General features: G+C 54.7%; 1 protein-coding gene and 1 long non-coding RNA gene across 8 annotated transcripts in view; one reads left to right on the top strand and one right to left on the bottom strand.

The window, feature by feature from the left end:
* The window catches only part of TPCN1 (two pore segment channel 1), a 60,418-nt gene that overhangs the window by 9,811 nt on the left and 25,856 nt on the right, over nt 1-24,751 (top strand). For 2 of the 5 annotated variants that reach the window (XM_023647114.2, XM_070275459.1), the window contains exons 3-4: nt 19,623-19,750; nt 24,536-24,712. In XM_023647114.2, the coding sequence (XP_023502882.2) occupies nt 19,623-19,750; nt 24,536-24,712 (305 nt within the window). Of the gene's footprint in view, nt 1-1,586; nt 1,722-2,639; nt 3,236-10,309; nt 10,715-19,622; nt 19,751-24,535; nt 24,713-24,751 lie in introns of those variants that run through there. The other 3 variants (XM_070275458.1, XM_014742186.3, XM_014742184.3) reach the window with 3 other exon arrangements.
* LOC138925349 (uncharacterized) lies at nt 1,277-10,131 on the bottom strand. 3 transcript variants are annotated; one of them, XR_011441375.1, is made up of 3 exons: nt 9,924-10,131; nt 2,098-2,235; nt 1,277-1,660 (listed from the first exon to the last, which is right to left on the bottom strand). It is a non-coding gene; the product is annotated as an uncharacterized lncRNA (long non-coding RNA). The 3 variants fall into 3 exon arrangements; XR_011441374.1 differs by lacking the exon at nt 9,924-10,131 and adding an exon at nt 2,403-2,534; XR_011441376.1 differs by lacking the exon at nt 9,924-10,131 and adding an exon at nt 2,414-2,529.

Genomic DNA, 24,751 nt, shown 5'->3' with positions numbered 1-24,751 from the left:
ACACCACATCGGGACTTGCCTGGAGCATGGATAACTGTGGGGGCCTGGACTGGGTCACTGACTTAGGCCATTGGTTGCCTTTCACACTGGGAACCCCCTCTGCCTTGTTTGGTCTTGGTTAGAGGTTCTTACCTCGTGAAAATGTGGAATTCTTCCTCTATTCAAAGCACTCAGGATCCTGTTGAGCTGAAGCGGCCTTGTAGCAAGGACCTGAGAGCTCAGCTGCCCTGGGCCCAGGGGGCCTGGGACAGGCTGGAGAGAGTGGGCGCCTTCCACAGGGGCAGCTGCTGCTTCACTCTTGCCATTCGTAACCATGTAGGATCATAGGCTGATTGCTACCACATTGTCCAATGTTTCAAGAGAAGTCAAAACCTACACTTTTCATCAGAAGTCTTCTGATTTTTTTTTTTTGAGGAAGATTAGCCCTGACCTAACATCCGCCAATTCTCTTTTTGCTGAGGAAGACTGACCATGAGCTAACATCCATGCCCATCTTCCTCTACTTTATATGTGGGACGCCTGCCACAGCATGGCTTGCCAAGCGGTGCCATGTCCGCACCCGGGATCTGAACCGGCGAACCCTAGGCCACCGAAGTGGAATGTGTGAACTTAACCACTGCACCACCGGGCCAGCCCCAGAAGTCTTCTGATTTTTAAGTATTGGCAACTAATTTACATTTCTTAAACAGCCAGCCAAGTACAAGCTGGTCACCGGGCTGCCACTTTATAACCTCTGACACAGAACATAGCCGTTCAGCCTTTGCTTTCTGTTGGGAACAAACTGCTTCGCAATAAGGAAACAATATGGAACCAACCAGTGGCCTCTCCGTGGCCTGGGAGGTCCTCTGCACCTTCGGGTGGCGTTCGGTGGGAATCGGAACCTGCGGGGAGCTTCCTTTCTGCCTCCACGGGCTTTGCCCAGATTTCACTCACCTTTGGCGTCAAGCCTGGAGCTGGAGGGTGGCAGTGTGGAGTCAGGCCAGGCTGGTGAGGACAAGCGGCTGGAACAGGGGGCGCATCTCCCAGGAACCCCGTCGTCTCCGTGTCTGTTTATTCCTCCCTTCCTCCCTGTTGTAGTTCGTTTCTCTCTCTCTCTGCTAGAGGGCTGGGTTCCCCTCTGCTCTGCATCCTGTCCGACCTTACGACCATCTTCTCTGTCTCCGCTGTTTGATCCAAGCTGGCTGGGACTTTTTTTTTTTTAGCTTTGGTTTTGAGATGTGTCATAAAGATTCAAGTGGGCATCAGAAGTTAAAAAAAGTAATAATTCAATACCTGGTCTTCTAATTCTTCTTTTAATCATTACTTTCTTGTCAACTGAAAAGCTCCGTAGAGTTTCTCAGCTGGCCGGCACGTATTTCTCAAGCCCTGAGCACAACTGCCCTGGGGCTTACAAGAGGCGCAGCAGACGTGGTTGTGGCTTGTGAAGGGTTCACAGTCTGGCTGGCAGTGAGACACACGACACACGTGTAACAGGCGGCTTTTGCGCGTGTTTGATACCCGCGGAAGGATTTAGAGGAGGGGAGGGTAAGGGCGGGGTGGAGGTGGGAGCGGCTCCCCAGGGGGTGGAACGTGGCAGGAGTTGATGGTTGGTCTTCTGGATTCGGGAGGGAGCGGCGGCGGGAAAAGCTTCAGAGCGATGGCACTCGAGGGAGCTGAGTCTCTAAAGAGAAGACGAAGAGGAGGTGAAAGACTGTCCCGCAGGAGAGGAGCCGGGCGCAGAGGTGTGGAAGCGTGGGGGCGGGGGTGGGAGGGGAGAATGCATCCGGGTCTTGGAGGGTCCCCGCCTCTGCCCCCAGGGCGGTGCTGAAGAGTGGCGACTGCATCCTGGGGTGACAGCGAAGCCCCAGAGTGCTTGAAGCAGGGGGGTGACATGGTCGCCTTTGAGGGGAGCGTCCGCCAGTTCGCTCAGGCCGCCCTGCGAAGAGAGGTTGGACACGGGTGCCGACCGAGACCGGGAGCGTGGCGGCGGCCTGGGGACGTGGTGGGACCTGTTTGATTTGGCCTGAGCGGCAGGGGAAGCAGGTGTTGGGCTCGGTCACAGCACGAACAGTTAGTGCTGTGGTCTCATCCCCCACTCTTCCCATGTTTCTTACCCACCTGGGGCCTGTAGATGTTTGAGTCTGTGGCCCTTGGAGTAAATTCTGGGGGTCTGGCTCTGCGGCAGGAGTGGGGAGAGCAAAGGATGATGAAGACTCAGCTACGCGAGCCGCAGATCAGCCTCTGGTCAAGTGGAACCTAGAGACAGGTCGGAGTCAGGGGTACTGGGGAGAGGGGCCGACCCCCCCCCCCCCCCCCCCCCCCCCCCCCCCCGGTCGGGGAAAGGCCTGGCAGAGGGGAGGGGGGCTGAGAGCGGGTGCCCTCAGGTCAAACCAGCTGAATTGGAATCCAGTGCTGCTATTTACTGCTCTGGGACCTTGGGCTCTTGGCATCCCCTCTCCAAGCCTCGGCTTCCTCATCTGCAGAAGGAAGCTGACACCAGTGCCACCGTTGAGGGCTGTTGCGAGGTCTAAACAAGATGGCGTGCCTCCAACAGTGAGCACAGTGCCTGGCTCGGACCGAAGTGAGCACTTGGTGACGTTAGCCCCATTCTTAGGGTGTGGTCAGAGCAGGGGCCGGTTCCACAGGGAGCCTAGAAGGCCAGAGGTGGAGTTCGGGCTTGGTGGAGTAGGGCTGAGAGCTGCTTCATGCGTTTAGTGACGTGATGACAGGTGTCTTCCTTCTGACCTCTTGCCAGCTCCAGATGCCGTTTCCAGCCCCCATGATGTCCTTTCTTAGAGACCCTGGGGTGGGTCAGCCCTGAATCAGGATTACTTTTCTCCCTGGAGATTGGGGGCGGGTGGAGAGGGCCCTCTCAGGATGTTCTCCAGTGGCAGGAGCCAGGTGTGGCGTTTTTCTCTCCTTCTGCGTCTGTCTCCCTGACCAGCCTCTGGACGTCCCCAGGGCCGTCTCGTCTGTGCAGCTTCGAAGCTCCCCTGCTGACAGTCAGGAAGCACGTGGACTCAGTGAACTGGCGAGCTCTGTCACAGGCTGGCCTGGCCTGTGGAGGAGGCGGTGCCTCCATCAGAACCGTCAGGAGCTGAATCAGGCCAGGAGAAAGTGGTTGGTGAAGGCACAGCGGGCGTCAGGATGAACATGTTCTGTGTCCTTGCCCCACCCCACCGTGCCCAGCTCTTAGGGTCAGAAAGGACCTCCTCCCCTGGTTCCTCAAGGCGTAGCTTCTAAGCGTCTCTAGCAGGTAAGTTCCTGCTTTATTCCCATGCCCTGACACAACCCTGAACAATCCTTTCTGGTCGAGAGTCGATCAGGAAGCTCTCGGTCTGCTCAGCCAGGAAGTGAGAGCCGACTGTTTATCCTGCCCCAGGATAAAGCCTGGAGGTCTGCATGTCTCCTCAGTGGAGGGGAGGGGTGGATTCTGTCCTCATAACCACCCTACATGTATTGAGGAAGCGGCATCTTGGAATGCAACTAGGATATTTGGATTACAAATTAAAAAAAATTTTTTTGATGTCTTTCCCAGTGTATTTTAGCTCTAGAAGCAAGCAGGAGCATAATATTGCAGCAGCGTCTTTTTTATTTAGGGGTTTTGTTTTTCCGTGGAAGACTCGATTGTGTTCCGGGAATCTCCTGGGTGAATGTTTGGTGGCTTCCGCCTGCGTTTGGAAACCTTGCAGACATCGCCCATGAGTGCTCTGTGGGTCTCGCCCCTGCTCCCTGGCCCGACAGTGAGTCCAATAGCTGCAAAGCGGAGTGTCCTTTCTGCCCCCTTCGAGTGTCAGTCTTCCCCGGGGCCCTTCTCCTCACCCACTGTTAGAGGCGGCGAGCACTGTTGCACCTGGCTGCAGTCGGGAGGGGTGTGTGCAGCGATGCTGGTATACAGGGTTTATCCTAAAGCCCTTATGAGTCATGGTGGTTGTCCCCATTTTCAGCTGTGCAGTGTGAGGCTGGGAGGGAGGAGCTCTGTGCAGGCAGCCAGTGGAGCGTGGGGCTCACGTGCTCAGTAAATGTCGGTGGGCTGCCCATGTCTTGCCCTCTGACCGGAGACCTGCCCCTCTGTTTTCAGGCTGTGCCCGGGAGGTGGGGGGGACACATTTTCTTGCCCGGGCTCCAGCGGCCTTGAAAGTTTCCTTAACTTCAGAGTGTAGGTAAGGAATCCGTGAACTGAGATCCGCTCATTTGGTGAGGCTTAGGCCAAGTTCTCGGATCGAGTGGAAGATGCGGCTCTTGAAGGCCACGTGCTCTGACCTGCTGTCCCTGCGCAGCCCCAGAGAATTGGCAGTGGCCCCAGCACTTTCCAGGCCATGAGAAATTTCATCTCGGTTACGCTCCTGGCTGGCTGACCTTCCGCTTTTACTGCACCCCAGAAATCAGAACCAGTAATCAAGTCTTAAAACAGAGGACTGCTCGTATAATCTCATTTATTTAATAGTCACATAATCTCACTGATTTTTCCATTTAAACCACTTTACTGCCAAACCTCCCTGTGGGCTGCCGCGTCTAGCTCCTGATCCGTCCCTGCTGCACGTTTCTTCAGCTGGAGGCCTGTCCTGTCTGCAAGCCCTCCCCAGCTGTGGAGTGGAGGTTTGTCCTCTGACTGCTTGCTGCCCGCACCTCGTTCTCTGCTGTGTGCGCAGAGGCCCGCTTGCTCCCTAGCATCTGCCCGGGCTGGATTTGATGAATGTCTTATGTACCGAATCACGGTTTGTTTTGTGCCGTGATGGATTCCTAAAGGTTGTGAGAAAATGGAATTTTGGTGAAGTAGATCATTTAAAATATGGGCAGGAGAGCTGAGTTTGGCAAAGCCTCCTGTCCTAGCGTGATTAATACCCCTCAGTTCATCCAGCGTCTAGCTGGGTTTTGTAAATCATGTAACCTCCAATCCGAGTTTAGCCTGTCTGCGGATTTCTTCCTCGTGTCTCCGGGAGGCCCATTTGAGGTGGCCAGGTTGGACAGGGAGGGGGGAGTGTAGAGCCTAACCCAGTGTCCTGCCTGAGTTGTTGCTGTCGGTGTGGGTGCTGCTGTGTTACACAACTCTGCTGCTTTCTCGTCGTGCAGGTTTTGCAAAGGCAGGGCCCACGTCTTTCCTACGCATATCCTGGGCACTTAGTAAATAGATGTGGAGTAATATATCGAGGGGTGAGTCACCGGGTTCTGAAAACACGCAGGGTCCCAGGTGACTCTCTCTCTTACAGCTTAGCCAGCCCCTGAGCCATCTGGGGTGACAAGCAGACTCATTCACGTGTGGTCAGATCAGAAATAGCCCAGGCGGGGCCTGGCCCCTGCTTCCCCTGGGAGCAGCCTGCCCTTTGGACGTTCCGGTCTCTGCTTGCAGCGCTGTGCAGGTCTCCAGGAGCCCACACGTGTCCTGTGACTGCCGTGTCAGCCTGGGGTGCTCGGTCCCCGCCTTCCCTCATGTCTCAGCTCGCCCCCACCCCCCAATCGCAGCCCCCCCTTCTCTCTCGTGAATGCCTCTTTTTGTTAGATTGGGATTTTACTTTTTATTTTTTTCTTAGTCTTTTAGCTCTTGCTGCACACCAGCATGGGCTGCTGGCTGATGGCTTGGAGCCACTCCAAGCTGCGGGCACGTTGCTTTCACTTGTGGGTGGTCGTCAGCGGCGTGATGTCTTCTCTGTGACTCCCGAGGGCGCCCTCTTCTGCGGGCTCGGCCGTTCTCACTAGGCTGGCCTGCCTTGTTGGGAACCGCAGTTTTTACTGCGCACCCTCGAGCCAGTCTAGTCGCCTTGACAGGGCCCGGGTTTTATCCGAACCAAAGCTATTCAGCCTCCAGGTCCGTTGGCCCGTTTGTTTTGGCTGCACGTTGTGTGCTGTTTCCTTTTGGCGTGCAGACACTGTCCCTGGGTGCACGGGGCTCACGAGTCTGGAGATGGGAGAGGCTTGGGAGAGTTCTCAGTTTGTTAGAAGTGTGTGTGCTGGAGGAGTGCTGACATCTGCCGAGATGCCACGCCGTGCTAACGTTTCTTCAGTCTCGCAGTCTGCAGCAAAGGGTCGGAGGTGGGGGGATTTCCGGCGTCATCTCTAGGTGGCTGTGCAGCCTTGAATGAGGAGCTGAGTTCCAGTTTCTTCATCTGTAGAACGGGGATAAGATGTCTCCATTCAGGGCTGACGTGAAGATTAAATGGGGAAATTCCATTTGCCATCTCGCAGCACCCGCTCAGAGGGGCCGCTCTAGGTAACAGGACAGGACAGGCTTTCGTTTTCAGCAGAGGAGCAGGGTCGCCCTTTCCGGAGCCCTGCGTAGGGAATCCAGGACTCTGAATTGAGGACTGGAGCCGCTCTTCCTTTTGTTAATTCTCCGACTTCCTCTTCAGGAACATTAGCCGGTTTTGCGTTTTCTTAAGGGTCCTTTGTGGTACGTGGGGCGTGTCTGTGGCTGCCCTCCCGCGCACTGTGGGAGATTCCACCCAAGCGCTCACGTCCTGTCCGCTCTCTAGGATGGCCTCTTGGTTTCCATTGTGTTTTTCTTTATTCACGATGCTTCTTCTGGGCTGCCTTCCTCACTTAATGGAAAGGGAAACTGAGGAAAAGGAAGCCAAGGCTGAGCCCGGTGCCTGGCCGCTGACTGCACCGGCCCCTGCCGGCTTCTCTGGGAGTGGCACTGGCCAGGCCAGCCCAGGTCCATGGAGAGGCGGCGTGCCCAGGCCATCCAGCTCTCTGCAGGATGTGGACGTCCCCCAAGCTGTCGCTTCCCCGAGGGGCCTGCGCCTCCCGCCTCCTTGCTCCTTGTTGCTGCTCTTCTAAGAGAGCCGCCTGCTGCAGCAGAAGATCCAGCGGCTGGGGCGTGGCCAGTGTTCCTGGAACAGCCCGGCCCCCATGCTCCCAGGTTGGGGCTCAGCAGACCTCTGATCTGAGCTGAGTGGGCACCGTCAGCCGACACAGCAGCAGCCTGCACGGAGAGCCAGCCTCACAGCCAGACGTGCTTCTCGGAGCGCTGCTGTCTGCTGACCCCTCGCGGGGCCCAGGCGCGCTGGCATGCGGTGAAAAATGCCTGTCATCGCCGTTTGCTCTTCCACCTCCCTCCCATCCCTGTGAGGTTCACAATTAGCGTTTCTGATGCTTCCAAGTGACTATGGGACAGATGTTCGCACAGGTGCTGCGCTCTTCACTGGGTAAACAGAGTGGAGTTTGCACGCCTGTGTGTGTGTGTGTGCCTGTCTGTGTGTGTGTGAAGCCTAGAGCCTTCGAGATGTGTGTAGTGTTTACAAACGCTTTTCGAAAGCCTCCGAAGCACTTTGCATGTGGAAGGTGCTCAATAAAGACTGCGATATGAGAGTGGCGCGGTGAAAGCCGTTTGTCTCCGAGTCCACCCCCTGGCGCGGGAGCAGGAGGTCCAACTGCAAGTTGAGCCTTGAAATTCAGGGACTAAAGAAGGCGGAACATCCTGCCCTACTGAGGAATGACCTGCGAGGAATGACCTGCGGGCCTCCGGCAAGCCACTCGTTCTCTCTCCGCTGGCCTGGGGCAGGGAGTGGAGGGGTGGGATGTGCTGTAGAGGGCAGTGAGGAGGGTTGGACCACGGAACTGACCTCCAGGACTCCTGATGGCTGACTGTAAATGTGAGCTCCCGTGGCTGCCCGGGGAAAAGGGACTTTCAGTTTTGCCTGTGCAGCGTGGTTGTAGATGAGGTTACGATGTTAACCAGGACTGACCTCGGCTACCTCTTTCCGGTTGGCGCTCCTGGTCGTTGCTCTGCTGTTGGAAGCTGGTGGCTCAAGTTCAGTCTCTTTAATGTAGCTGACAGGCTGCCCACGCCTCCTGCCTCACAGAAGCAGTGGGGAGAGGTCAGGCTGCCTGGCCTTCAACCCCAGACTGGCCACTTGCTTTCTTTGTGACCTTGGGCAAATCACTTAGCCTCTCTGGGCCTCATTTCCCCCTCTGCAAACTGGAGAAGGTAATAGTCTCTGGGTGATAGGGCTTTTTCGTGCTTGGAAGAATTAACAAATGTGGAGCCCTTAGAACTGTGGCGCGTGTTACAGACGGAGTGTGAGCAGCTGTTTTTGTTAGCATTTCCACGACGTCGGCCTCATCTCTGGCCCTTTAAGCTTCAGCATTCCTGAACCTTCTGCAGTTTCCCAAATGGGACCGCTGTTTGCTTCTCTGAGCTGTGTGCGTGATCTTCCGGTTTCTGGACGGTACCCCTCACCCCAGCCCCCTCCACCTTGCCAGCCACTCCACCTTGCAAACACCCCTTCCTGCTGTCACTAACAAATGCCTTCAGCGCCCCAGAATTGCGTTCCTTCCTTTGCCTGCTGATGGTGAGCTCCGAGAGGGCAAAGGTCATGGTTTCACTGTTTCAGATCCAACACCTGCAGGATGCCCGGTGTGCAGTAGGTGCGAAGAAGCGTCTCCTCCGGTTAAGCCACGTGTGTTTGCATCTAGGAGGTCAGCCTTTCTAAACTGCCCCTCCCTTTTTCTCCCCCAAATGACTATATGATTTATCAGGATACAGGAGCTGCTCTCAGGGTCATGTGTGCAAGCTCGGGAGGAGATTCCCTGGGTAGCCGGTCAAGGGGGTGGGCACCGGGGCAGGCATCTCTCCCCGATGACTGAGAGGGACTCCTTGCACAGCCCATCCCGAGAGCTTGCCGTTCCCCGTCTCCCCACCTGCCTTTCCATCCGCCTCCCCTGCACAGCCGCTGCTCTCAGCTTTCTAGAAGTTCCAGGTCCTTCAGTGGCTGGCCTCGTGTATCTGCAGGGACTCCCTCTGGATTTGGCCTCTGAGGTCCCTGTCAGCTGGCCGGAGAAACAGTGGAGGTGGCGTAGGACATTATCCTGGCCACTTCCAGGCCAAGGCTCCTTCTAGAATAGTCCTCGATCCTGGGTGCCAGCCTGGGTGAGCCTGTCGTCTTCCTTTCCTCCTTCTAGAACAGTGCTCGACCCTGAGTGCCAGCCTGGGTGAGCCTGTCATCTTCCTTTCCTCCTCTGGCTTACGCCTTTGGCAGGACGGCTTTTGGGCTTGAGGCCAGCAATTCAGCAGGGTGGGCTCTGTGCCTGCTCTCGCCTCTCTTGGGGTCGGCCTGTTGGCCCAGCGCTCTGCCAGGTTTGCGGCCTTTCCTAACCGACATTGATAACGTGGGTCTGCCTCCCACGCCATCTTGCAGTCAGTCATCAGCAGAGGAGGCCCGAGCAGGAGGAGACATGCACTCTGCCTGCAGTCGGCAGCATGTCTTGCCCAACTTTTATCTGGGGGGCTTTGAAGAGCCAGCCGGCACAGAGGCGGGGTGGCGACGCCGCATCTGGAAAATGCATCAGTGTCGCTCTCGTTTATTTTCCTCTCCTCCTCAAGGTCTTCCCATGGAGTGGGGCTCTCAGCGACACCTGGCAGATGGCTGGGCGATGCTCGTTGTCATTCTGGCGGGCACTGGTTTCCGGAGGGCTCCAAGCGCTCTGTGCGTATCCGCATTTGTTTGCGTGATGCCCGGAGCACAGTTGGAGCCGGTCCCAGTTAATGGATGAAGAAACTAAGGCTCTTGGGATTCGCACGGTGAACCAGGAGGCAGGGGCACGGCTGGCAGTGAACTTGGGTGTCCAGGACTGCGTTTTGTCTTGAAGAGATGTGCAGGGTGCGTGTGTGTTAGGGAATGCCTGAGGTCGCGTACGGAGGAGAACGAGGATGAGAAGGAGCAAGGATTGAATGGGGGTGGGGTCCTCAGTATCCACCTGCCCAAGAACAGTCCCTGCCTGGGGCCCTTTCTGCTCGGAGCTCCCTCCCGCGGGGATCTCACAGTCCTTTTCTCCAAAGCGACCTCTTGGCCCAGGCCCCACAGCAAGGCCCGGCGCTCTACCTCAGCCCAGCAGACCCTGATGGCTGCTTGGGGCCGGGTCGCAGGAGCCCTCCCCTACTGCCGGTTCCCAGCTCCTCCCTCGTGCCGCTTTACGGCTGGCATATGGAAACTGTTTCTATTTACCCAGCGCCGCCAGGACGTTGCTGCACGCTGCGCTCCAGCGGACCCAAGCCTCGGGTTCCCTGCAGGGCGGTTCAGAGGCTGCGTGCGAGGCGGCCAGCTGTTTGGCAGGGAGCGTCTGGGCCTGTTACATCAGTGCGGAGGAGGCGGTGCCATCTGTGCGGACAGCTCGTCCTGGTTGCCGGCCTGTCCTCTGTACGGGGCTGCTCTCCCACTTTGAGTCAGAGTGTTTTGTTGCTCTTGTTTGGTTCTCCCGTGCCTGTCCCTCCGGCGGGTTCTTTCAGTTCCTTCTCCTCCCCTGCTGGGGATTTTCTGTTCCCCTCCTGGGCCGAGTGCCAGGATTCAGGGAGGGCGGCTAAGGGGCAGATCACGTTGCGTAAGTCTTTAGCAGTGGGGACATGTGAGCCTGGAAAGGCTGCAGGCGGTTTTCACAGAGAGCCCTCTGCCCGGGGCACCAGGAGGCGGAACAGAATGTCTCCCTTAGGGGAGCCCTGGAGGCGCAGAATGGGCTCCTCCTGGTTGCCAAGAATGTTCCTCGTCAGCTTCTTCTGGCCCTTTTAACCCCTCCTGTGAGCGGAGAAGTCTGCTTCTGTGAGAGCCAAGGAGACAGCTGCTCCGGCCCTCCTGCACTGCTGTGGGCTTTCCCCTCTGCCCTGCTGTTTCCAGCCCCCCAGGAAGGGTGGAAATGCAGAGGCGAACGCCAGCTGTTGTCTTCCTGGAGGAGGCGGCGGAGGGCCGACTGCCCGACAGCCCCGTGGTGAGGCCATCCCGTCTCCTCGAGCTGGGCCCTCGAGGTATGCCTTGACCTTGCCTTTCCAGCTCGCCTGGAAGAACCTGTGCTGCTCGGGGCGAGGATGGTGCCAAAGTCCCAGGTCGCATGTGTTCCTTCTCATGCGGTCTCCGATAATCAGCAGTGTGGGGGCTGGTCCCGCACGCAGGATGGGGCTGGACCCGGGGGCTGTGCTGAGAGCCCCCCTGACTGCTTCGTTGGCCAGGACTCTCCCTGTGCAGGGGACACTCCCAAGGATGTGAGCCCCGGTCCTTTACCTGGAGGCCAGGGGCCGGTGTTTCTCCCCAGAAGTGCACATTAGGTCCAGGTGGGCAAGAGTAGACCTGGGCAGGTGGGCGCTAACAGCCCCCAGAGGGCGAGGCTCCCCGGGCAGACCACCCGGAGCAGACCCAGTGGGCACGATGCATGGGCCTCAACAGGGATGTGGGGACAGACCATCCCCTGGGACTTCGTGCCCATGGTGACCAGTCAGGAGAACTGGGAGTCCCTGCACAGCCTGTCACTTCCTGCTTTGAGGGAGTTCCTTCTAAGGATGAACTGGGATTGGTTCCCCAACAAGCAGGGCCTCGTGCCCCCTGACCCCACCCCATCTGAACTGCAGGCCCACAGTCTGTCCCACTGGACCTGGCGGCCACCCCGGCCCTCTCCCTGCCACCGTGCCCCTGGTGCCCCGTGTCCCTCTCTTTTACGGACCGTAATTGTCCTTCGCTTTGGGGAGCCGCTGAGCCTTCGAGCCCTCCTTCTGCTGCCCCGTGAAGCCCCTGCACTTGGAGCGTTTCCATCGCTTCTTTGGCCACGTCTCCAGCCTTGGGGGGAGACAGGGTTGGAGCAGAGCAAATGAGGGCCGGCAGTTAGGACCCCGAGCGGGCCAGGCCCACCTCTTGCCATGCACTGAGAGTGCCTCTGGACTCTGCGGCCGCCTCGGCGTGCAGGCTGCGTATGAAAGGCCTGGGCCGGGTCGTGGCCGCCTGCCTTCCTTCTGCGCCCTGTCCATGATCCCTCAGTGTGTGGCCCAGCCGCTCAGCCTGGCCTGAGGGACCTCTCTGACAGCACCTGTGGCTTTCTCGAAAGGCCCCGTCACCTAGGGGCAGTGGCCCTTGTCACCTGGGCCTTTCAGCCCCCTCCCCACGTGAGAGCCCCTGCGGGACCCTGTGAGAAGAGACCTCGCGAGGCTGAGTGGCTAGAGGCAGAACAGAGTCCACCCTGGAGGGGAGAATGCGCCCTTCTCTCCCTGAGCGCTTCAGGCCTGTTTCCCTTTCTTTTGTTTTTAAGGTTCTGCCCTGAATTGCTCTTACGCAAAATAGTCCCACTGCAGCCATCCTTGAAAGAATGATCCTTAGCAAACACAGCGGGATCCCAAGATCCCATCCCGCCCCTTTGTGAGGCCCCTGTGTGAGGCCCTCGGGCACTCCCCACCCCTTTCTGGAGGTGGCCATCCCCGCCCCACGGGATGTGCTTCTGGAACCTGTGGGGCAGACCTCCCCTGTCATTCCCGTTCAGATGTGTTGGTTGAGCACTTGTTCATCGTGCCTGACAGTGTTCTGAGCTCTGGGGACAGTACAGGGAGCCAGACAAAAGTCCCTGCCCTCATGCGCCGTCGTTCCAGGCAGGGAGACAGGTGCAAAACAGGCCAACAAGTGAATAAATGCCCTGCCAGCTGGCCATGCAAGTCTGGGAAGTGGCACAAGCAGTGTGAGGGAGACAGGGTGACGGTGACGTGACTCCTGGGTGGAGGCTGAGGCAGCCTCTGATGAGATCATGTTTGGATGGACCCCTGAGGATGTGGGAAGGCTGCCATTTAAAGATCTAGGGGAGGGCAGAGGGAACAGTAAGTGCAAAGGCCCTGAGGCAGAACATTCTGGGCATGTCCCAGGATAACAAAGAGGCCAGTGTGGCTGAGTGGGGCGAGGTGACAGCGCGAGGTCTCGGACTAGGTGTCATAGGACCTTTCTATCCAGTGAAGGAATTTAGAGTTTTCTCAGGAGCCAGGCGCTGTGGCATATTTGGGGCAGAGGAGTGATACTATGTGGCTTAGGTGTTTTGAGGGTTATTGTTATACTAAACTAAAAAGTTTAAAACACACACGTGCACAGGCATGCACGTATACAACAGAGGATTTCTCTGCTTGATGCAGGGAATAGACCATGGTGGGGCCACAGGGAGGGGAGTAGGGAGCAAGGAGATGAGTCGCTGGAAGGCGCTGTGCCCATTCAGGGGCGAGGTGGCCCGGGCCATGCAGAGATGGAGCAGGCGAGAAGTGAGACTGTGTGGTCCGGGCGCAGCCAGCGTCTGGGGGTTGTTCAGCATAGTGAGTGGGGAGCAGTGAGAGGGTTAGATTCCTGACTCCCTAAAGACCCTCCTGCCCCGGGATTCTTTGCGGGTCAGCTGTTCCATTCAGCACTTGTAGGTCAAGGAAAATATTCTCCCGGCCGCCCCACCACGCACTCCTGCCTGCCCACTCATCTCTCAGGGCCCCCACTGGTGCATCCCAAGATGAACAGCAAGGAGCCTTTTTTTTTGTTTTGAGGAAGATTAGCCCTGAGCTAACATCTGCTGCCAATCCTCCTCTTTTTGCTGAGGAAGACTGGCGCTGAGTGAACATCCGTGCCCGTCTTCCTCTGCTTTATATGGGGACGCCTACCACAGCATGGTGTGCCAAGCGGTGCTTAGGTCCACACCCCGGATCCAAACTGGCGAACCCTGGGCCGCTGAAGTGGAACGTGTGAACTTAACCGCTGAGCCACTGGGCGGGCCCCTGAGGAGCCTCTTCTTGAGGCCCTGTGGTGAGGGACACTCGCCGCCTCAGCAGATGGGCACCCTGGAGGGCAGGGGCTGTCCAGATACCTCTGGTCACCGCCCAGGGCCCAGCGCCTAGGGGCTGCCCTCCGGCCCCGGGGAGACCCGCTGAACAATCAAATGAGTGGACTGGACGAACAAGGCAATTGTTGACTTTAAAATGTTCTTGTTAAGAATGATCTTCAACCTACAGATGTATTTAGAATGAAATAACAAATGCTTGTGTACCCAGCCCTAGCAGAGTTCCGCATTTACTTACTTATGTTAATGAATCAGACACAACAGAGTAAAGCGCCCTCCGCCGAGTGCCGTCCTGGGCAGCTGCTTGTTAGAAAGGCCCTTCTTGGATCTGGCAGAAATGCCCGCCCCGTGACAGCCCCTCCCAAGTCCTCGTGCTGCCCTGTGCGGCCCCGCAGTGTGTCTCCTCTCCCTGCCAGCTGGCCAGGCGTGACCTGTGGCTATGGAGCATACGTTTTGTCTCTGTGATGCTGTCACATGGGGACCCCAGTGTCCTCAGCGCTCTGGAGCAGCCGCTGCCCCCTAGATCCCACCTGTAAGTGCCAGGCTGCAGATGCTCCTGTCTGTCAGGAGTGAGGGAAGGGACAGGAAGTGGAGAGGGACGCAGCAGGAGCCAGGTTCTAAAGACCCTCGCCTGTCGTACGAAGGAGTCCAAGTTCCCGAGGGCAGCCAGTGGGGGACATTGAGCAGCAGAGTGACATGGGTGGATTGTGCTCGCTGACTTCACCCTGCAGCAGGATGCCTGGGCAGGGGGCCGGGAAAGGCCGCGCGCGAGAGCCAGCCTGGAGGCTGTTGCATCTGTCAGATGCAAGACAGGAGGCTCCAGGGAAGGTGGGCACAGGAGGTGGTCTGAGAACCCTCCCAGACCTGGTCACCTGCAGGCCCTGAGGGCTGGGGAGAAAGGTCCCACCAGAGATGTCTGGCTCTGAAGACTGTCCTCCAGGCGGCCAGAGCCTGGCCCGTCCCCACCCCAGTGGCCCCTGTGCATTTCAGAGACTGAATGGAGCTATCGTTTGTGGCTCGGAGGGGCTTGTGCATCAGGGGAGAAGCCTGTCTCACCCACACCAAGGCCCTTCAGGACATCAGGGGTCACCTGCTGCCAGGCAGAACTCGGGGGTGTGAGTGTGAGAGGCATGCCTGGCAAGGAGCGGCCTGGCCTGTGGGACGCTGTGGCCCCCCGCCCCAGTGGTGTGCGGGGCAGAGGGGTGAAGCTGAGGAGGGCCAGGTGCCTGCGCCCCACCAGGAGTGGGCGGAGAGCTCCTGGGCGGGAGGGAGAAGCTGCATCCGTTTCCTGAGGCCCCTACATGAGAGGAAAGGCTGGGAGGGCTTGCGCAGGGCATCTCCGAGGCAGGGGCTCACACAGATGCTCGTGTGTGCACGGGCTGGGAAAGTGGCGCTCGTGTCGGTTGCCATCTGTGCCAGCTCGTCGCCGCCCGCCCGCACCAGCACCGTTCTTTATTTTACCCAGGCCTGCTGCGTCTTGGGCCCCGGCTCCTGCCATGACGTATGAAGGTCACGGAGGACGGGGTGCAGGCGCGGGAGGTCGCAGCACTGTCCAGCTACCTGCCTGCGGCTTCTCCTGTTGGGAGCCACATTTTGGCTCGCGCTTCATGGTCCACGTGAGCAGATGGAGGAAGGTGGTTTGACCTTCTCCTGTCTCTGCCTAGGGCTTAGTTCTTCCGGAAGTGGGCCCTGGGATCAGAGTGGGGAATGTTGACATGAGGTGGAGAAGGGCCAGCACCATCACGTGAGGCTGACGCCAGATGTCCCCCTCCTCCTGTGGCTCCGTTTTAGGGATGCATCTGCTGCTGGACTTTTGATCTTTTCAGTACTACCCGGACACCCTTTTCCCGTTCCCAGTTCTCGAGAAGCGTGTAGCCTACTGATTGGGAGCTAGCCAGCCTCGTCAGGTAGCCCAGTCTTGCTCCTCGCTGGCTGCGTGACCTCCAGAACGTACTCAGCCTTCCTGCACCTCAGGTCCCTCATGTCTGACGGGGGAGTAACATCACCTTCTTCGTAGGATTGCTGTGAGAATGGAATAGGTTGATTGGTATAAAGTACGTAGATATCTATCAGCCGTCTATTGCTATATTACAAAACACCCCAAAACTTAGTGCCCTCGGATAACAGCATTGTGACCCTTGCTCAGGGATTGCAGTGTGGACGGGCTTGGTGGAGGCAGCTCCTCTGCTCCACGCAGTGTCAGTTTGAGGTGGACGACCTGGTTTTGAGATGGCTCATCCTGCTGGCTGACAGGTGGGTGCTGGCTGTCGGTTGGGAGCTCAGCGGAGCTCTGGACTAGGGGCCTCGATTCTGCTCCATGGGCCTCTCCACTGGCTACCTGGGCGTCCTCACGCATGGTGGCTAGGTCCCAAGGGACGAAGGTGGAAGCATTTTTATGACCTAACTTCGGAAGTCATAAGCGTTGTGCCTTCTGCCCTCTGTTGGTCTAGGCCGTCACGGTGGTTCACCTGGTTTCAGGAGGAGACAGACTCTGCCTCTTCGTAGGGGAGAGGCAAGGTTCTAGAAGAGCACGCAGGATGAAAGATAATGCTGCGGGTTTCTTGGGAAAATAAAGTCTGCCATGGAATAGGTTTGGGCATGCAGTAAGCCTCCATAAATGTTTACTACCGCTGGTTTAAAGCCATTGTCTGCTGTCTTTCATCCCAGCCTCCTCTTTCTGAGAGGGTGGTAGTATAGCGGAGTGGTTATATGCATCTGCTCTGGAGCCAGGCTGTCTGGGGTCAGATCCTGGCTCAGCCCCCTACAGCTGTGTGACCTTGGGCAAGTGGCTTAACCTCCCTGGACGATAGAATTTCTAATAGTGCATACCCCGTGGGACTGTGAGAATTATGTGAGTTAGTCAGCATGCGGCACGTCCCACAAAGCCTGCAAGTACTGTTAACTCGTTACTTTTCTTAAATGCTTCATTGGTGGGTCTCTTCCAGAAAGATTCTCCTAGTTACACATCCTAGTAGTAGAGATGAAGCTCAATCCGGAGTAAGTTTGTGAACTGGAAGTCCCTGCATTTCCAGAAGCACAAAGATTGGCGGGGAGAAAGGGAAGTGCATTGTTGTAAGATTCTTATATTCCACCTGAGGTGGCATGGTATCACTTGAGGGTCGACTGTGATCATTTAAAATGTGTACTGAAAACTCTAAAACAACGTCTAAATAGCAAAAGAAAGCATTGGAGCTGCTAAGCCAACAAAGGAGATAAAATGGAATCATAAAAAAATATTCACTAATCCAAAAGAAGGCAGAAAAAGAGAACAAAGAACAGGTGGGACAAATATAAAATAAATAGCAAGATGATGTATTTAAACCTATGCATATCGATAATTACATTAAACGTAAGTAATCTAAATACCCCAATTAAAAGGCAGAGAGTTTCAGATTGGGAGGAAGAAGCAAGACTGAGCTATATGCTGCCTACAAGAAACACAGTTTAAATATAAAGATACAAAGAGATTGAAAGTACAAGAATGGAAACAGCTACGCTAGTACTAATCAAAAGCAAAGGTAACTGGATTTATCGTGTGAGCATTTTGTGATGTATATAAATATCGAGTCACTATCATGTACACCTGAAACCAGTATGATATTTTATGTCAGTTATTCTTCAATAAAGAAGGAAATATTTGAAAGAAAGCTGTAGTAGATATATTAATAATAGACAAAGACTTGTATATATATATATATAAAAGAACTTTCCAAATTCAAAAATAAGAAAATAACTCAGTAAAGAACTAGGTAAAAGATATGAAGACACTTCAATTAAGGTGTACTGATGGCAAATAAACATATGGAAAAATGCTCAACATTATGAGTCATTAGGAAAATGCAAATTAAAAGCATTGAGATCAAAACAATGTAATACTATTCATGGCAGCTTCATTTGAAATAGCCAAAAACTGCAAACAACCTAAATATCCATCAATAGGTGAAAGATAAACTGTGGTGCATGCAAACGATGGAATACTACTCAGCAATCAAACAACGAACTGCTCACGCACCACACGACACGGATCGGTTTCCGAATCATCATGCTGAGTGAAAGCAGCCAAACCGAAAAAAGAACACGTGCCGTGATCCCATTTATATGCAGTTCTGAGAGACGCGGGTTCATCTGATCGTGACAGAAAGCAGCTCAGTGGCTGCCTGGGGATGGGCGGGCAGGGGCGCCCAGAAGGGGTGACGAATATATTATGTTGACTGTAGAGGTGGTTTCACAAGTGTGTGCTTATGGTCAAACATGTCAAATTGTGCACTTTAAATATGTGCAGTTTAGCATGTGTCAAATACACCTCAATGAAACTGTCTAAAAATGGATGGGAAGAGCTCTGCAGATGGCAGACCCCCACTGCCCCTGCCTGGCCGTTCAAGGTCGGAAGGACCAGCTGTGACCCCACAGCCCCCTGAATCCTGCGTTTCCCCCCCTCTCCTGTTTGGTTGTGAGCTTTTCACATTGGCTCCCAGCCTCTGTGCATTTCTCATGCACCAAACATTTGATTCTTTATCCTCTGTTGGTGGGTCATTTAGAGTGTGGATTCTGGGGAGCCAAATCCTCACCCGAGGTGATGAGAGTAAGTCTTCCCAATAAATGAGCAAGCTGAGAGTCATTCCTTGGTGCCATTGCTTCCCGTGTACCAGTAAGGACATTTGAGTGTTGTGACAAACCCAACTCAAACAGGCTTCGGTGTAAAAGGACCTTATGGGCTCAGATTTTGGGAACGCTACGAGGTAGGTGTCAGGCACAGCTCGATCCCAGTGCTGCGACTCGAGTTACCCCTGTTCTTGTTTTGTTCTTGTCGGCTTCCTTCCTAGGCAGCCTTCCACGTGGTGGTGGCAGAGGCAGCCGCCAGCAGCGCAGGGAAGAGCCCTTCCTTCCTAACGGGTCCAAGTTCAGCCCTCGTGGCCGGGCGTGGGTCAGCGCCCCAGCCTGAGCTGGTCCCCGTCCAGGGGAGATGGGCTCTCAGTGCACCTGGGTCTCCTGCCTGGGAGCCAGGGGTGGAGTCCGCCAGAGCCCAAGAAGATGGACAGAAAGTAGGGAGAGGATGTTCTCCAAAGGCAGATGGGCCATGAAGAAAAGGGCTGGATGTCCGCAGGCAGAAGCCACAGGCGACCCTGCGCCAGGAAACAAATCCAGTTATTTTTGTTTTTTGACTAAGTAGAACATTAGCATGCTTCCAAAAGTCAGAAGTAAGCAAAAAATCAGTCCCTCTGCGTGAAGCATCCGCCCTGTTCCCCACCCCCTGGAAGGCAGCCAATTTCACCGAGTTCTCATTTATCCTTCCGTTTCCTTCTGTAAAGATGAGAGCTGTGTGTTTTCTTGTTTCCTCCCTTTTTTTTGAGGAGGATCAGCCCTGAGCTAACTCCTGTCAATCCTCCTCATTTTGCTGAGGAAGACTGGCCCTGAGCTCACATCCGTGCCCATCTTCCTCTACTTTATATGTGGGACGCCTACCACAGCATGATTTGCCAAGCGGTGCCATGTCCTCCCCTGGGATCCGAACCAGTGAACCCCAGGCCGCCGAAGCGGAACGTGCCAACAACCACTGCACCAACAACTGGCCCCCTACTCCCTTTTTTACACAAAAAATAGCATACTGTTTGTTCTCTTGCCTTTCCTTTTTTCTTTTTTTCAGTGAGGAAGATTGGCCCTGAGCTAACACCCATTGCCAGTCTTCCTCTTTTTGCTTGAGGAAGAACAGCCTTGAGCTAACATCTGTTCCAGTCCTCCTCTATTTTGTATGTGGGACCCTTCCACAGCATGGCTTGATGAGTGGTGTGTGTGCGGGTCTGTACCTGGGATCCGAACCTGTGAACCCTGGACCGTTGAAGCAGAGTGTGCAGAACTTAACTGCTACACCACTGGGCCAGCCCCTGCCCTGGCTTTTTTTACTTAAGAGAAAGAGAAACATTTTTAGCTAGCCATACTCGTTCCTGCTGTCATTAGTACATGGGATTGAGTGTTAACCTGTAGATAATAGGATATACGTGGGAGCCAGACGACTGCCAGCCCTTCCTTCTGGTGCATGATGTCTTCATTCTCTCAAGCCTGGGTTGTAAGTGACTCTCTCTCCTCTTCCGATACAGATGGAGGCAGCTATGCCATCCGCGACTCCCAGGCCCCCAGTCTGAGCTCAGGGACCGAGAGCTCCCCCTCGAGCCCCACCAGACACAACTGGGAGATGAATTATCAAGAGGCAGCAATCTACCTCCAGGTGAGTGTCTCCCGGTCAGGACCTGGCCGTTCTCGGCGCCAGCCTGGTCTTGCCCATACAGGAAGGGCGATGTGCGTGGGCTTCTCTCGTGACCCCCCAGTCGGTGGCTGTGCCTGCCCTGAGGTTCCGAGTCTGTCCACGTGGCCTTCCCTGCCCCACTCCGTCTTCTCAGAGGCACAGGACAGGCCAGGTCTCAGAAGGGACCTGTTTTTGGTGCACTTAATGCTGTTGCAGGGGTTTGCCGACCGAGTCGGGAACTCGGAGATCTTTATCCCTTCACTGCTTGACTTGCTGCTGCTTTCGTGTTTCCTATTTCATGCTTGTTTTTTTGTTTTTTTTCTTTTTTTTAATAAAAATAATACTTTTTAATAAAAGTAATACATGCTCATTACAATAAATTTAGGTACAAAGGAAATGTGAAAAAACATTCACCTAAGGCAGGCACTGTCACCATTATTTAAGAATAATACATAGATTTTATATGTTTTGTAAGGTAATTTTAAAGTCATGTGGTATCTACAATTGTATAATCTGCCTTTTTTTCGTAACATGTAGCATAAGCTTTTTTTCTCATGTTTTTATAACTGTTGTAAACAAATTTTAATGACTTCATGTCAGGCAGATGTATCCTAATTTACTTAACCAGGTTGGGTATTTTCCCTTTTGATATTTCCCTTATTATGTATTATGCATCTCTCTACGATAAATTATAATCTGAAGACAATCTATGCATAGAGCTATTATTACTCTCTCTTTTTCTCTTTAATATCTAGGATTGTTTAATTAGGAAAAACTCTAAGAAGTGGAATTACTGGATGAAAGGAATAAACACTTTTTAGGGCCCTTGATGTATAGTATCGAATACTCTCCAAAGGAGATATTGCCTCTTAACTGCCAGTCTTACTGTCTGTGGCATTGTCATCTTAATCTCGCCATTCTTGTCACTATAAGATTTCAGTTTCTGGTGTGCGTTGACTAAGGGTTTGGGTGACGAGATGGAATTTTTCTTAAATTCATCTGAATGGTAATTCTTCATAATCTTTTTTCTTTGAAGCAACTCTCCATTGCAAGTATTTGTTTTGTTATTTTTTTTTAAAGATTTAATAAAATTTAGATATTCATTTGATAAAAATCAAATATTTACTTGTCAGTATGTTTCTCGTGTTTTATGCAGTATCGCAGATAGTTGTACTCAGGTGAAGGCAAAGGAATGTGTTAGGGACATTTTGGAAAGCTCAAACACGCCTGTGGATGATCTGGCAGGGTCACCCAGGGTCACGGTCACCTTCCCCGAGGTTGACCAGGTGCTGGGTAAGAGCTTGGATGGGTCAGAACACCGAGTTAGACTGGCCTGGGGGACTTCCGAAACCTGACAATTCCTTCTTTCCTTAAGCAGGTGAGGATATTAGTAATAAAAAGATCTAACTTTGAGTGGCCACTTGCTAATCTTTCTGACAACCCTCTGAGGCAGTTTGATCGTCTCCCGTTTTACAGACCAGCAGCTGAGACTCAGGGGCTGGATGAGCCCAAAGCCCCCACCTAGGAGGTTGCAGAGCATGGACTTAAACTGCGTCCATCAGCCTCCAAATGATGTTCTTTCTTCTCTACGTTGTTCCCTCATTTCTATACCTGACCACATGTAGCCACTTGAAAATGGGCCATGTGGTTGTGGAAAAGGAGGTTACAGAACAGCGGGTGTAGTATGATAAATCTTACATAGCATGTATGTGTGTATATTTATGTGTATGTCTGTATATATACACACCCCCAAACACACACGCGTAGGTATGTATGTAGCATCATATACCTGTGGATGTGTGTGCACAGACGCCCATTCACATCTGGAAAGCTATTTAAATACTAAAGGTGATTATCTTTGGCTGATGGAATTTTTACTACCTTCTAATCTTGTATATGATTTGAATCATTTTACCAAAAATGCATCATTTAAAAAAATAAAGATAAAAGCAGAACTCAGATCCCTGTGAACAGTAGTTCGTGGCTGTTTCTGGAGGATGGTTTGCCTGTTGTCCGATGGCTCTCCTCTGCCTGCTGTGCACTCGAGCTGCAGCTCGGCGCCTGCACCAGGCTGTTGGGAGCCTTGGAGAATTGGCCCTTCACTGCTTTGAGGATGCCTGGTGCCCGCAGTTTCCTCTCTTCCCAGATTTTCCCTGCGAACTCACTCACCCTCAGGAGCCACGTGCTCGGCGGGCCTGGTGCCTCTGAGACAGGACTTGTTTTCTGCGTGGACTTCTGCCTCAGGGAACAGAGAGCGAGGGCCTGGAAGTCACGTACAACTGGCCTGCCTTCTTAGTTTTCCTAATCTAGTTCATGATCAGCAGCCAGGAAGCAAGGCCAGCATTCTCCTCGGGGTTTGGGTGAGAATCTGGTGACGTGGGTAATATTTCACTCCATCCTTGTTGGTGGAGACCTCATCCTCCACCTCCCCTCTGGCCATTCCAAGTCCTCAAGGTAAAATCTGAGCCCCCACATCAGTGGTCTCCTCTAACCAGACCTTGCTTCCTGGCTGTTTGTCAGAAGAAATTACCCGAGAACTGCATTTTTTAGTAATCCAAATCAGAAGCGTCCAGGCCACCGTGGGTGTCCCCCAGCCATGGTGGTGCTGGGGAAAACCACAGCCCTGCCCAGATCACAGGACTATGAGTGAGGCCTGTCCAGCTGGCCCTCCGTTTGACCGCTGGGATGTTTGTTCCCTTTGTCAGGCCTGTCCCCGTTGAGTCTGTGATTTGTCTTTATGTTTTGGTAAGGAGGGTAGTGACGGATCCAGCTTCAGGGAAGTGACTCACTCAGAGTTACCCTGCAAACGGCAGCCAAGGTCCGAGCTCCCGCCTCCTAGCTCCTGGACAGTCTCAGGGCCAGGCTGGGGCCTGGGGAGGTGATCTCTTGCGGGAGATCCTACCAGACATCTATTAAACACCTACTGTGTGTGCCAGGCACCATGTCAGGTGGGTCTCAACAATACCCCTTGCCTTCCTAGCTCTGCAACAGGCCTGGCGAGCTGAAGCCGCCTTGGGCTGACACGGGAGCCCACCAGGCCGCAGCTCTTTCCACGGCACCATATACCACCCCTGGGCCCAGAGATGCTGCTTCTTGTTAGCCAGGCTCCGCACCTTCTGCAAGAATCACTGTGGCAGGTGTTAGTTTTGCCCTCCCTGGAATGAGGGTTTGTCAGGATGGCAAGGTGGCCTCATCCCAGAAGAGTCGATCCCTGGAGTAGCTGAAGGTCTGACTGCGTTCCAAGATGGCTGGAATGCTCTCAGAGGGGCTCTGGGTGAGGGCACCTGGGGGTCTGTTCTGGCCCTGCCACGTTCCTCCTCTAGGATGGAGCCGATGGGAAGAGTGTCTCCTCTGGGTGTTAGCGCTGGGAGTGAAGGAGTCAGGCTTTCTCAACGCAGCCCTGTGGACATCGGGGGCTGATAATTCTGTGTGGTGAGGGGCTGTCTGTCCTGTGAATTTTGGGATGTTGAGCAACATCCTCGGAATTCACCCACTAGATGCCAGCAGCACCTGCCAGGTGTGACAAGCAAACACGTCTCCATGCCAGGCTGGGTGGGGGAGGGCGGGGGCAACATTGCCCCCCGATGAGAAGCACTGAGGTGAAGTGGTGCATGCAAAGCACTAGCCAAGTGAGCACTCATGATGTCTTGGCTGGTGGGCGGGGTACCAATGTGATGAAGCTGAAGAGGTGGCCACACCTCAAGGAAGGCGGTGAAGACCCCCCTCTCCAGAAAGCCGACCTGACAGGGAGGGTCAGCAGTGGCCGTGGGGTGTTGTCTGCTTGTACTCCCAAGTGAACCGTTCCCAGGGCTGTGTAGTTTAGTTTCTGCAGCATCAGTGGGAAGCCAGTAGATAGGAGAGCAGGGACGCTGGCATCGGACTGCCTGACTCTGAGCTCGGGCGCCCCTGACGCTCCCTGTGCCTCCATTTCCCCTCTCCCTCAAATGGTAATAAAGTGCCAGCTGGAAGGGGGAGTGGTCAGGAGCAGAGTGTCGAGTGAGTGCTCGAGTGCTGAGTGCTCGGCAAGGAGCTGAGCACTGTGCCTGGGGGTGGCGTCAGTCAGGGTCGGCCGCTGTCTCATTACTGTTTGCGGACAAGGCCCGTCCTTTTGCAGGGTTAGGAAATGAGGCAGAAATAGCAGCATTAATTCGGAAGTGGGCCACGGGGCAGCCTGAATCAAGCAGAGTATAGTCGAGGTGCCCCCAGGCTTCCCTTTCATCTCAGCGTTACTGTAACTTACGATACTAATAGCGAGCATCTGCGGGGAGCTGACGTGTGCCAGATGTGTGCCTCAGTGTCTCCCAGGGGCCCTGGGAGGAGGTGCTCGTGTCATCCCACTGTTGGTTGGAGAAGGCAAAGGAACTCGGTGTTACCCAGGGAGGAGGGAGGAAGCCGGACTCAGCGTCTGTTTGCCCCAGACCCCCAGCTCCTCCCATTCCGCAGACCCTTCTGAGAGGGGAGTGTGGCCTCGGGATCAGACGTGCCGCTTCTTCACTACTTCTTAGTCTCTCAGGACTTTTGATCCTTTGGTTCCTCCGGGTGGTCCTGAGGAAGCCGCGTGTCTTTTGAGCCCCATCAGCAGGAAGGGCGAGACTTGACTGGGGCGCAGTTTTGTGAAGATAATACTGTTGATTTTCCATCTTCTTCCATCTCTGGCCTCAATGTTCTCTTAGCTGCCAGGGGCCTTCCTATCTCCCCTGCCCATGGCCCCTCTTTGGTGCTGGGGCCTCTTGAGGCTCGTTTCCCACGTTGCCCTTGTATTTCCAGGAAGGCGAGAATAACGACAAGTTCTTCACCCACCCCAAGGATGCCAGAGCGCTGGCGGCCTACCTCTTCGCACACAACCACCTCTTCTACCTGATGGAGCTGTCCACGGCCCTGCTCCTGCTGCTGCTCTCCCTGTGCGAGGCCCCAGCCGTCCCCGCGCTCCGGCTGGGCATTTACGTGAGTGTCCGCAGGGCGGGAGCCATGGCTCTCGGAGGG

The sequence above is a fragment of the Equus caballus genome, chromosome 8 (assembly GCF_041296265.1).
Source record: "Equus caballus isolate H_3958 breed thoroughbred chromosome 8, TB-T2T, whole genome shotgun sequence".
NCBI lineage: Eukaryota > Metazoa > Chordata > Mammalia > Perissodactyla > Equidae > Equus > Equus caballus.
The sequence above is the reverse complement of the archived record's forward strand: the minus strand, read 5'-3'. Positions and strand labels throughout refer to the sequence as shown.